The sequence below is a fragment of the Plasmodium cynomolgi genome, chromosome 4 (assembly GCF_000321355.1).
Source record: "Plasmodium cynomolgi strain B DNA, chromosome 4, whole genome shotgun sequence".
NCBI classification, from domain to species: domain Eukaryota; phylum Apicomplexa; class Aconoidasida; order Haemosporida; family Plasmodiidae; genus Plasmodium; species Plasmodium cynomolgi.
This window is the reverse complement of record NC_020408.1, coordinates 578,770-591,969: the sequence shown is the minus strand read 5'-3', so window position 1 is coordinate 591,969 and position 13,200 is coordinate 578,770. Positions and strand designations below refer to the sequence as shown.

The window sequence follows — 13,200 nt, the reverse complement described above, 5'->3', positions numbered from 1 at the left end:
TAGAATTCGCTTACGTGTAGGGAACCTTACCGAAGGGGAGGAAAAAAAAAAAATAAGTGGGTGGAAAAATGGGTAGCCAGTGGGACGTCCAACGGGGCAGCCAACGGGGCAGCCAACGGGGCAGCCAACCGGACATCCAACGTGGCACCCAACGCACGAGGGGCCCCCGTTGAGCTCTGCACCCCAAGCGAGCAACCCCTACATAGTGCTCCCCAAACGCATACCCCCAATTAAAACATCCAGAGCAAAGCCAGTAGGACGGATAGACCAGCAGAGAAAAACGAACTAATGGCAAACGACTTGGTCAGAATGCACTTGTTCCCAAATAAATGCCCCTCCTTACAGATGCACTTAATCCCGATGTTATCGATCCGTATGCATATTTGGTCGTCTGCGCACCCCCCGTTGTTCACGGAGCAAGACTTTGTGTTATCTCCTATTATATAGTTTAGCACCATGGTGTCCGTTACGCCTTTATCTATTCGGTTGTTCCTCAGGGCGCTGTAGTGGGGAACCTTATCATCCAATTTGTCTGTAGAAAGGAGAAGGGAGCAAAGTGTTGTATTACCTTACCACGTGGAGTAGTCAGTACAGTGGTTCGTTCCTCCAGTGCGGGGGGATTTGCACACACACGAAAAATGGAAGAGTGCCAAACGGGAGAAGGTCCTCATTTTTATCCACCCCGTATTTGCCCCTCCGTCGAAACGCCTTTCTGGGGGAAAACCATCTCAACACTCTCAAGTATGTCCTCATCGTATTTTGCCTCTCGTCAAAAAAAGGTGATTCTTACCTAAGTGAAGTTTGTTGCCATCGTCATCGCCATCCTTTGCATTCTCCTTGTTTGGGTTACCAGGGTTGCCCTCCTTTGGGTCACCAGTGCTTCCCTCCTTTGGGTCACCAGTGCTTCCCTCCTTTGGGTCACCAGTGCTTCCCTCCTTTGGGTCACCAGTGCTTCCCTCCTTTGGGTTATCAGTGCTTCCCGCCTTTGGTTTTTCCCCGTCTGGCGAATTATTGTCTCCTTTCGAATTGGCATCGTCTTGTTTGTGTTCCGCCACATCCGCTTCTGCGTTTTTGCTTTCCAAATTGTTCTTTTCCTCGGTGCCTTCTCCTTCTTTGGGCTCGCCTTCGCCCTTATCCCCCGATTTGTCCTCAGATTCCTTCTCTCCTTTCTCACCGTCTCCTTTATTGTCTTCCTTTTTTTCTTCTTTATCTTCATTTGTCTTTCCTTCATCCTTCTGATCATTTTCATTGCTTAGCGTTTTCATTTGCTCTCCCTTAGGCACTTGGCCTTCTTCGACTTTAGCTCGCTCTGCATCTGTCGAGGTAGGATTGTCATTTTCAGCTTGATTAACATTTTTTTCTACTTTTTCTGCATCTTTTTCAGCATCTTCTTTGCCTGCCTCTTCCGACTTAGGGGTTTCGGCGGATTGGGAATCCTGTTCATCTCCCTCACCTCGCAGTTGCAATTTGCTGTTCGTTCCAATTTCCTTTCTTCCTTCTGTACCCGAGATGGGAGGCAATTTGACCTGGTCTACTTGGCCATTCTTCCCCTCTTCCCTCAACAATCTGTTTGTCTGTGTCCCCAGGTGAGCATTTTCTTTTCTCCAGAGGGAGACCTCGAGGGGACGTCCCGAGTGGAAACTGCAGAGGAGGAAGAGGTGGATAGCTAACACGATGCGTGCGATGGCCATCGTGCTGTATATATCATCATAAGGGGAAAAGGGGCAAACTAAGCGGCGATTAAGCGGTGATTAAGCGGTGATTAAGCGGCAGATTAAGCGGCAATTTGGTGAGGCGAATTAAAGAGGCCACTTAACGCGCCAGACTGAAGAGCTAAATTTAAGAGGCCACTTAACGTGGCAGACTGAAGGTGCCAAATTAGCAACCTCAATCTCAGTCCCTCAAGGGCGCAAGAATCCCGAAGGGTTCGCGTGGCGTTCCTGCACACTCTCCTAGTTCCTGGGAAACTGCACTTGTTCTAACGTGTTCTAATTTGTTCGCAATATGTCGTTGCAAGAGTTTTTCTACACCGTTGCAATTTTTTCTCTACACCGTTGTCATTTTTTTCCACTACTTTTTTTTTCCGCTACTTTTTTTTCGCTATTTTTTTATCCTAGCTATTTTCACACAAAAAAAAAAAAAAAAAAAGCAAATAAGATGTGCCATTTTTTTTAACGCACCTAGCGATGGAAAAGGACAATTTTTTTCACGTGCACATTCTGCAGAACTGTTCCACATTGCTCCTGATCGAACGGGTAGAACAAATCTGACCCCTCCCCCGCGGTGGGATTATTTGTGCACACCTGGATGTGCACCTAGTTCCCCCATTTTGCGCTCCTCCCCCCCCAAAAAAAAAAAAAAAAACAAAAAAAAATCGGAACATTGCAGGAGGTCGAAAATTGCTCTTTTTTCTTTCCTCTCTTTTTTTCCTCTTTTTTTTCTTTTTTTCCCGCCGCGCAGCACAGTAACTAAGGTACCAAACTGCTGTTGCGTTGTGCACTAAAATTTTTAAAACAGTGCGTGGGCCTTTCAAAAGTTGCGAAGTTAATTGGAAAAATAACGCGAAAAAAGCGAGAAAAAAATGAGAAACAAACGCGAAAAATAATCGCTTAAAAGTGCGAAAAAAAAATCTCTTAAAAATGTGCAAAAAATTTTCAAAAAAAAAATGCTTAAAAATTCGCCTAAAATGCGCAGAGGGAGACGTAACATTTTCCTATTTTCTTATTTTCCCAGTTACCCCTCCTTGACAACGAACCAGTCCCACAACATGGAGGATAAGTTAAACTCGCCGCGCACGAGGAGGGCGTCACCCCCAGTGACGCGTTAAAAAGGGAAAATAAATCCCAAGTATTCAGATCGCTAATCGTATGACCATAACGGAGAGAAAAACAACCACCACTCCTCCCCACGTCTTCCCACTCCTCCACACGTCTTCCCACTCCTCCACACGTCTTCCCACTCCTCCACACGTCTTCCCACTCCTCCACACGTCTTCCCACTCCTCCACACGTCTTCCCACTCCTCCACACGTCTTCCCACTCCTCCACACGTCTTCCCACTCCTCCCCACTTCACCCCTCCACAAACACACCCATGATCGTGCCGCGGGAAAAACTAATTTATGGAAGCCAAAACAATAATCAGAAGCAGAAACCAACAGAAAAACGAATTCAACGAAGACGATTTTGATGACTCCACACACTCCGTGCCAACCAGCTTATACCCCGGCTTACACAAACACTTCACTATCCCCTTCCCTAAATCTTCACATATTTTGTCATTTCCACATCCACCATTATTGTCCAAACATAAATTTTCATTTTCGTCCAGTTCATTTAAATCGTACGAGTCATCATCCTCTTCATCTTCGTATTCTTCACCGTCCTCCTCGTCTCCCAGCTCGTCGTAATTTCCATTTGCTGCCTCTCCATTGTGGTCACCCGTTTGGCCTCCGCTACCTGCCAATAGGGCGCGAAAAAAGGGAGTTTATATTTTCGTGCTCCACTTGTTGAGGTGGCTCAAGCGGTGTTCGCTCGTTCTTTGCGGTGCTGTCTGGTTGTGTTCCGTGTCTGTCCGTTTCGCCGCCGCTTCATCGCCGCTTCATCACCGCTTCATCACCGCGTCATTTTTCCCCACATGGAGGGGTATTCTGCGAGTTCCTCGTTGGCGAGGCGCTGGGAGGAGTCTGTGAGTTCACTGGGTCGCTTCCCTCACTGCCACTGTTCCCCGCGGGGGGGCTAGGACCGCCACTTGCATCACCGTTGGAAGCCCCGTTGGCGATACCATCGGCGGCAGAATCGGCGGCAGAATCGGCGGCAGAATCGGCGGCAGTATCGGCGGCAGCATTGGCGGCAGCGTTCGTGGTGTCACTCCCATCGCCACTCGCACCACCGCTTGAACCACCGCTCAAACCGCCGTTCTCCTCACCCGATTCGCCCAAAATGCGACCATGTCTTATACAGGGAGCAATGTCCGCGAAGCCGCTACACGTCCCACCCAAGTACAAGCTGAAAATAATGAGCAAGTCCAGAGCGGACAAAAAGTAGGCCACCTTCATGCTGCGAAATGGGGGGCAAAACTGTGAGCAAAAACAATATGCGCTCAAACACCCAAACGTGTGATCCCAATCTGTTCGGCACACAAAGAGAGTTCCAAAAAAAAAAAAAAAATATTTCACGCCCACACTGATCGATCTAAAAGGTTGTAATTGTAAGTATCACAAAATGGTTAGAACTTCGCGAAAGCGAAATGGTGGCAAAACAAATTGGAAATTTTCAGGGTTAGGGATATTTGCCAAAAAAAAAACTCTTCGAATATTTTCAACATAGCCAATGCTTCATTTCTGAACGTGGGGGATAAAAAAAAAAAAAAAATAATACAATTTTTACGTCTGTTTTTGGCTTTTCCGATCACCCAGGCCTCTTCCTTTTACACATTTCTCCGCAAACAAATTTGTGTGATTCACGTGAAACAAAAACCATTACACATTAGCATTGGGGCATTCCTTCCTTTTTCGTCTCCATCGAAAGAGTATTCTTACCTGTGCTGTAACCACCGAGGGTAAGTAAATGAGATGCACATCGGACACGCCTCCCTGGGTGGGGTGCAAGATCGCATGCGTGTGCATGTGTATGAATGTATGTCCATATGTACTTGCCCCCACGTGAGGCGTAACAGAGGAGGAAATTCCCCTTCATGGGATCCACCACCCCTCCGTAGACGAATAGAAATCATATGCTCACTCCACTGGAGGAAGAACAGTTCTTTTCCCCTCCCCTCTTCGCATGCACATAATATATTTTGTGCGTAATAATCCGTGTTGCGCATCTCCCCTCGTTAAAAAGTGTGAAGCTACAATTCGCGTTAAAAAAAAAAAAAATCCCAAAGTGGAGCAATAATTTATAATTAAAAAAAAAAAAAAAAAAAAGGATGACACAATCTATATTAAAATTGGGGGGAAAAAAGCTGCGCAGTGGTAAATTCCTCGTTTCCTCCCCTAATGGGTGACCTTCGATTGGGGCGACGTGGAGCTATTTCTCCCCAAACAGATTGGCATGTACCTACCGCGATCAACTCTCCTACACCTAATGGCACTCATTAAATACCTCAAGCTGAAACTTCTTTGCTATGCTTGCAATTTTGCTACTACGCATATGCGCAGGAGTTTTAGCCAATGTATCGGAAACCACAACAAATGGCAAAATCTGGACTGCCCACAAAATAACCAAAATAAAGCATCTCGGGGGAGAGATCACCTTGTGAAACTTCGCCAACGTGCTGTTCAGGATGGACAATATCCACACACATGCTTATGTATATGTTCATGTACACATATGTGTGCTTTTGTTTCACCTCTCCAAGTTGCGTGTCCCCCCAATTTGCAAATTTAAATTTCTCTTTTATGCTTCAAGGTCAACTTGTTCCTTTCGTCTGTGGAATGCACATTGTGTAGCGATGCACGAAAGGAGTGAAAATGATTCAGTCCAGTATTGTCCATTTTGCGCATGCCAGTTTGTAAATTTATTCCCCATCATTTCCCAACTGTCCGCGTATTGTAAAAAAGAAGGCGAAAGGACCACCCACCCACAGTTTACCACAACTGCGAGTTTTATTTACTCACGGTCGTGCCATCGGTATACTATTTTTTTTTTATTTTCCCTTCTTGTAGCCTTCTTCGAAACCGAAGTTTGCGTTCCCTTCCGCCAACCTCCCATGCATAAAAAGCCTTTCTACATTCATTCGACAGCTAAAAAAGGGATAGACCTTTTCTTCACAACATTGGTTTTGGCAAATGCATTAACGTTGTAACGTTATTGAGTAGTAGCCACAGGGGGACTCATTTAATTCTGCAAAGCAGGTCGTTTTTACCTGAACAGGCAATACAGAAGGAACGGAAAAAAAATAAAGACATGCAAAAATGTTATGAACAGTTCATAATTATTTCACCTTTTTGCATGACTTTTTTATTTTTATTTTATTTTTTTATTTTTTATTTTTGCAATTTCGCTAGCATGCCGTGCGGTGTGGATGATGGCTCGTATAGGCTGAAGAAAACAAATTAAATGGCGCAAAAGGGACAGAGTGACACAAAACAAAGTAGTAAAATCAGGGTTACATCCCGAATGGGCAATATCAAAAGGGGAAAACAAAGAAAAAGGTGCCCCCCCCAAAAAAAAAAAAGAAAAAGCTTTAATGGGGAGTGCTCACGCACAACGTGTACACATACCTACAGGGGTATATATATTTTTTTTTTTTTTCCGCGTTAAGCACATAATCCTCACAATTTTTGTTAACAGATTTCATTTCTCAAAAAAAGTGTGTAATGCGACGATGCGTTTACGTATGTGTATACAAATGGAAATATATATATATACATACATACACATGCATATGCATACATGTACATGTTTGCAAAAAGCGGCATACATGAAGACATTTTTTTCCCACACTTTTCCGTTTCCCTCCTTTGGAACGAGCACAGCTCGACAATTATTTTTCGCATATTGCGTTTTTTTGACAAACGTAAGCATGAGCGCTTCGTTTCCTGTCTAACTGCCCTACATGCGCCTGCACCCATTTTTGCGCAACCCACTGCGCCAAATATTGTAGCCTTTTGAAAACTGGACACTCGCCGTACCACTAGCCTGGAGCGACAGTGCATGCCCACGCGTATTGATGTAACCGTGCAGGGACAAGCCATTTGGTATTGAGGCGAACATATATGCGTGTGGACTTCTGCACGCATGTACATATGCATGTAGCTTTTTTCACCCCCAGAAAGTGTTTTTTTTTTTTGATAACCGTAGTAGAGTAGAGAAGTTAATCCAACCGATTTAACCCTATCAGGTTACAAAGCATCACTGTTATGTATATGCTTATATGTAACGAAAACGTAGACCCACTGGGGGAACCAAATTTGCTCGCTCAAGTTTGCACACTCAAGTTTGTACACTCAAGTTTGCACGCTCAAGTTTGCACGCTCAAGTTTGCTTGCACCATTTTGAGAGCGCTGCACTGATGGTTTTGCGAGCGGCAAGACGAGGCTGACGGAGAAGCAAACGAAGGGGCAGGCAGATCCAGCCCCCGTAGAGACCCCCTTTCACCAAACCGAGCACGTGTAACACCGTCAGGTGCGGTAATCAGCACCACCGTTTTGAAACACAGCGCGGATCACACGTGTCCGTATTCTTACTTAAACTTTGAAGGGGCAAAAAAGGACACATGTGATAAAGCAGAGAGAAGCTGCCTTCAATGCCACTCCACCATTTGTCTGCCAACAATCTGTCGCGTTTAACCCCCTCCCTTTTTGGGGCAAGTGTCACTTTTTACAACACATAGTTGTTTACCCAATTCTGTATGCCCATTTTGTATACTTCTCCTAATTTTTGAAGCTCACGCGGGCTGATCTGCTTTCTCTCTATTCACAGAGCAGTTCATTTTTTTTTTTGTACATACCTACACACACATGTGTGTGTGCGGAGAGGCAGTGCACGTATATACCCATACACACGCATGCAGCACGTTAGAAGTTATCACATATGACCTGACATCTCTCAACAGATTGACATTCTACCGCTAGGCGAATTTACTTTTGCTTTTTTTCTCCACCCCCCCCAAAAGAAAAAAAAAAAAACATGAGTACTGATAATTGGAACATGCTATATATGTACAATATTGATGATATAGGAGACTTACCCCGAGGGGGAACAAACGGGGGAGTTCCTCACATCAGATCAGCTGAATTCCGGGGGAGTGAAAAGTCGTTTGGCCACACAGACGCGATGGTATATCAGGGTAAGATCAATCAAGGCACTCAAAAGGCAAAAGCTACAGTTGAGGTGAAAAACCAAAACAGGAAAGAAGACACAAGGGTATTACAAACCAATAGTGGAGGGAAAAAAAAAGAAGTTGTTCAAATGTACGCACTGGATGACCAACCCAAGTCAAAATATTTATCCTCCAAACTTGAGTACATCGAAAGTGTAGTTCATCCTGATAATGCCGCTCTGCGAGTAAATTCAACGCATCAGAAAATTGGCCATAATGACCAACTGTACACACTAACGAATGAAGAGTTGAAGCTCTTCCTAAAAAAAAGTCCACCATGGGGGAGGCCAATCAGCAGGGAGCGGCACGACAGCCCGTCAGACGGTACCTTTTGCGAAACAAGGTCGGAAGAAATATGCCTTGTAAAAGGTGTAACCCGTTTGGGGCCCATTCGTGGACGTAATGGATCCTTCCATGTGCCACTTCCGCATGAGGAGGAGGAGAAGAAGAAGAATAAGAAGAAAAAAAAAAAATTGTTCGTAAAGGGAAATCCAAATGGACCCCCCTCGTACGCATCACACGAACAGGTACAGGTTACGCCCGGTAGCCACTTTGAAGCGATGGATGAAGCGGCGCGACAGCAAAGACATATGGGGGGAGCACTACCCCATGTTGATTATAACAAGGTGAACGGAGGAACCAGGGAGAAATATTCATGGGGTGTAAATTGCAAAAGTGTCTACGCACATGGGTCGGAAAAATGGGTAGGTCGAAGCAGTCCCATGGTGGGTCATCCCAAAGTACTCCAAAATTTCTCCCACGGGACTGCTAACCCCTTTAGTTATGAAAGTGAAGACGTCGGTGAGGAGGAGACACCCCGAGTGGCATCACCACTCCGAATGGCATCACCACCCCGCGCAGATGAACCACATGTGGGTGTGGCGCGGGAAGCACTATCGACAAATAAGCGGCATGGCAATTCTTCATCTATTAAAAATTCACCAAGTGGAAGCACCGATAGGGGAGACAACAGGGGTAATCGGGAGATCGGTAAAAACGGAGCAGCGGGGGAACATCACATTGGGCAGAGCTGTTTGGAGGTGCCGACGAACGCGGAACATATCAAAGAATTAAATAACCCGTTCGAGGGTTCGAGTGGCACAGTGTTTAGCGCACATCATTCATTTTTGTCATCGAGGGCGCAGGAGAAGAAGTGTTACAATGATGCGAGTGGTGATCGCGTGGTGGTTAATTCTTTGGAGGGCCATAAAAATGGGCAGTTGCGCGGCTACCCGGGAAATTTGACCGTTGGGAGGAAACAGGAAATGAAAAAGGGAGTGAAAAACAAAGCGAAAGGGGGCGCGAAAGGGGAAGCAAAAGGGGGCGCGAAAGGGGAAGCAAAAGGGGAATCAAAAGGGGAAGTGAGAAAAATGGAGGAAAAAAAAATGAGGTGTGAAATTACCCGTAGTGCACTAGAAGTGAAAATTACCCCTTTTGCCCAGGCGAGTGGTGGCGGTGTGAATTCCTCGACGGTTTCGGTCGCGGAGTGTAGGGCGCGCGCAGTGTGCGTCGCCAGGGTTGGAAGCGGAAAAAGCAGAGAAAGTGGAGAAAACGAAGAAAGCGGAGAAAGCGAAGAAAGCGCAGGAATTGTCACATTTAACTCATTTGGCGAAGTGAGCGGCCAGATTACTGGTGTGACGGTCAGGGAACCCGCTCAGCCCAGCAACTGCCGCGGCACCGCAAGTGCTACCCCCTCGGGTCGCAGTGATGCGCAAAAAAAGTGTCGCCACGGGGGGGGCCTTACCGCGCGGGGTGTCGTTTCAATTTGTAGTAAGGGCAGTCGGTGCGGTGGAAAAATGGGCAATAAACGGGAAGTTCTCAGGGGGGGCAGTGGCACCAGTGATAGTAGCGACCGCCTTGACCGCGCTAATGGCACTGACCGCAGCAGCCGCTCTAACCGCTCCAACCGCTCCAACCGCTCCAACCGCTCCAACCGCAGTGGTGACGACACCCGAAGCAGTCGCGGCAACCCTTTCACGAGCAAATCGTGTTCAAATGTCGAGGAAAATCGGGGGGCACGCCACCCTGAGATAGCAGAAGAATTTTTTTTCTCGCACCTCGGTCGTAGGATTAACAGCAACAGTTCGTTTAACATGCTGGCAAATTCTTCCAACTGGAGGGACTTGCGAAATGGAGAAAGTGAAGTAAACCGCTGCGATGAAGTGATTTTACGTTGTAGCGAACGGATAGGCTGCATGGCGGATGGCGATGGGAAGAGCAGGGTCCCCCCGGGTAAGCGGCGTAATGAAAAGTACGCACCGCGTTGTGCAGATGATTACAGGGGAGGCAACACCGGTGATGTTCCTGGGGAGGGCCCCAGTCGCGAGCGAGTGAAGCTCCCGAGTAATGACGAAGACGCACTAAACAGCTTCGACGTGACGTCGGAGTGCGGCAGCCTCGGATTGGGGGAGGATCAGCAGCAGGATCAGCAGCAGGATCAGCAGCAGGATCAGCAGCAGGAGCGGCAGGCCTGCTCGAGCAACGACACCCTAGTGAAGGACATCGAAGAGTTTAAAATGGACAAACTTTTTTTTGAAGAAATTTACACATACAGGGTAAACGAAAGGAGCGACGAGGGTGCAGGCATGTCAAGCAGCGGTATGGGTAGTGGGGGTGCGCCCGGCGGTGTGATCCCCCCCGGGAGGAACCCCTTCGAGCGCCGCCTCGGAGAAGCGCCCAGAAACGTACTCTGCGACGAAGCCCTGCGAGGGGCAGATTTGACCAAAATGGTGCTAAACAAAAGATGCTACGAACACATAAATGATGAGGTAAAAAATTTGATGAAGGAGGAGGAAGAATACCAAGTGGAGATGAACGTAGGGTTGATGTTCCGGAAATATATTTCCATTGTGGTCACTCTGGCCTGTAACTACCTGCTGATTAAGCTGAATGATAAAAATATAATAACGTGCATCCCGTATGACAACATTTTAAATGTGAGCATAGTTAAGAGGAGCAAGAAGAAGAAGGACAGATACGTATTCAAATTGGTATACATTTTTAAGAAAAAAGATCGCTACGAAAAGAACGTCACTTTGTTATTCCGATCGAGCGATATGGAAGTGTTTGAACAGATTGGCAACAAAGTAGAACCCATTTGGAAAGGGAACCAAGTTAGATGTAAGGAGTATCTAACCATAGAATCGGTTCACACCTACATGGTAGAGAAACAAAAAATGGTTTACCTACTCTATTTGAAGCATCTCCTTCAGATAGTCGATAGGGTGTGTAGACGGCACGTTTTGAAACATGCCTTTATTGAATTGCAAATAAAATGTTATTACGAAAAGGGACTTGAACAAGAAAAAAAGAAACAAGAAAAGATACTGAAAAATGTGGTAGATAAATTACAATTCTATGTTAGAAAAAAAATGCAAAATTATTTTAACTTTTTAATGATAAAAAGTTATGAAACAAATTTTGTAACTTATCAAGTGAAGACAAATAATATGTTATTCAATTTACTCGTTAAGGAAAAAAGTAGCTACCAAGAAATTGTAGATCGGCAAAGTCTCCTCCTTCTCTTTCATTCCTTGTCTAACTTGTACAAAAGAAAAATGAGTAGTTACTTCCAGCTGTTTTTACATAATAATAGAACCCTAAGTCGGAGGAAGAATGCTGTATGTTATTCACTCACTCGTGTAAATAGCATTTTGGCAAACTACGAACGAAGGGTAAAGGGGTACGTGTTGTCCAAGTTAAAATTCCACTATGATTATGTAACTTATTTTGTTTTCACGATGTATAAGGTGTACCTTCGAAGAGTATTCCTCGGTTACATTCGCTTGCGGGATAATCGAATCGGCAAGAAGATTTTCCTTGAGAAGAATGTCTTTCGGATAATAAAAGTCATTTGTAGGATGGTCCAACGTCAGAAGTATTACGCCTTTTTGCAAATACAGAAAAATTTTTTTCATCAAATGGAGAGGAAGAACAAACTGGCCTGCGACAATTTAATGTATGCTAATAATGAGCTGTGTCAGCACTTGGACAAAGCGACGTTGGAAAAGGGGATCCACAGGGCAGAGTGCTTTTTCAAGTTTAAGATGAAGGAGTATTTGCTAAAGTATTTTTTCCTATTGAGGGGTCCACAGGTAGGAAATATAGTGCAGGGGAGTACCCCCGTTTTGAAACACTGTGGGGTGTTTTCCTTCATTTTGAATAAACTGATGCAGAGAAAAATGCAGGACTGGTTCTTCTTCTTCGTGTTGAAGTCGTATCAACATAACAATAGGAGTAGGCTCCTGTACGCGACAAACAGTTTGGAAGTGCTGCTAACCAGCAAGGAACAGTCCAACGTCATGCACCTGCTGCGGATGAACGAGGCTTATCCTCGTCTCTTTCACTATAGACACTTGACGAAGATCGAAATTTTCACCCAAAGTCTGGATCACTTTGTTACCTTTTGTAATAGAAAATGGCTACTCAACTTTCTCCTCAAACTGCATTATTTAAAATATGAAGAACGCCTCGTAAAAGTGTACAGATGCATCGACAGTCTGTACAAATTCGTCCGTGTGATCAACAAGCAAATTCTCGCACGGGTGGAACCCCCCTTCCGGTTGCTCCTCCTCAATGCGCGCGTCAAACGGGAAAAACTGTTTGCGCAAAAATTCAAGGCCACCAAAAAGACGCAGCTTAAATTTAAGTACTCCAAGGCGACCTCCTCTTCGGCCCTGACGGGCCCCGACCCCAGCAGCCTCTGCAGGCGCTACCCCTACTTGTTTTGCAACTCGGACATATCTCCCGAGCGCACCACCATGACTGGTAAGGAGGAAGCGGTGTGGGCAGTTCGAGCAGTGTGCGCAGCTTGAGCAGTTCGAGCAGTATGAACAGCTTGATCAGTTTGAACGAAGCGCGAGAAAGGCAATATCGCGGCTCGCCTTCTCTCTCCCACGTGGCTCCCCGCCAACTACGAATCGCACCCATTTTGTTTCCCGCCTTCCCCCCTCGATGCAGATGACAAATATTCCCTTCTCTCCAACGACTCCGCGTCCAATATCCTTTCTTACGCCTACGAAGGTAACCGGGGCGTTGTCACTCCTTCACGCGCGTGGCTGCGCGCGTGGGTTTGAAGTTGACCTGCTAGTCAGCTAACTTGCTAGTCAGTTTGGAAGTTGCTCTGCTAGCCTGTTGCCCCTCAACATTCGCCTCCCCTCCCCCCTGCAGACATGGACAAAATTAAGCGCAAAATTCACGACTTCAACACCCGAATGAACAACGTCAACTTGTAGCACCACAGGGAAAGCGAGAGTAACCCCGTCCGTTCCGTCGCCAACGCACATGCAGCGTAGATCACCTTGTCTGTGCGTGCCGTTGGGTGGGACCTGCCCCTTGTCAATTCCTTCGATGCGCCGCTGGCCAGTGCCTTATG

At 46.1% G+C, this 13,200-nt stretch overlaps 3 protein-coding genes across 3 annotated transcripts; 1 reads left to right on the top strand and 2 right to left on the bottom strand.

The window, feature by feature from the left end:
- Positions 1-230: 230 nt before the first annotated feature.
- Positions 231-1,691, bottom strand: PCYB_042350 (merozoite surface protein 5; the record flags this gene model as incomplete). Its single annotated transcript, XM_004225384.1, has 2 exons — positions 231-532; positions 791-1,691. The coding sequence occupies 2 exons, from the start codon at positions 1,689-1,691 to the stop codon at positions 231-233; spliced, it is 1,203 nt and encodes a 400-aa protein (XP_004225432.1).
- A 1,422-nt stretch (positions 1,692-3,113) lies between these two features.
- On the bottom strand, positions 3,114-4,056 carry PCYB_042340 (merozoite surface protein 4; the record flags this gene model as incomplete). The annotated part of the gene is made up of 2 exons (XM_004225383.1): positions 3,114-3,457; positions 3,636-4,056. 2 exons carry the CDS (start codon positions 4,054-4,056, stop codon positions 3,114-3,116), a joined length of 765 nt encoding a protein of 254 aa, XP_004225431.1.
- A 3,577-nt stretch (positions 4,057-7,633) lies between these two features.
- Positions 7,634-13,060, top strand: PCYB_042330 (hypothetical protein; the record flags this gene model as incomplete). Its single annotated transcript, XM_004225382.1, has 4 exons — positions 7,634-9,133; positions 9,179-12,593; positions 12,786-12,848; positions 12,996-13,060. The coding sequence occupies 4 exons, from the start codon at positions 7,634-7,636 to the stop codon at positions 13,058-13,060; spliced, it is 5,043 nt and encodes a 1,680-aa protein (XP_004225430.1).
- Between the last annotated feature and the right edge of the window lie 140 nt (positions 13,061-13,200).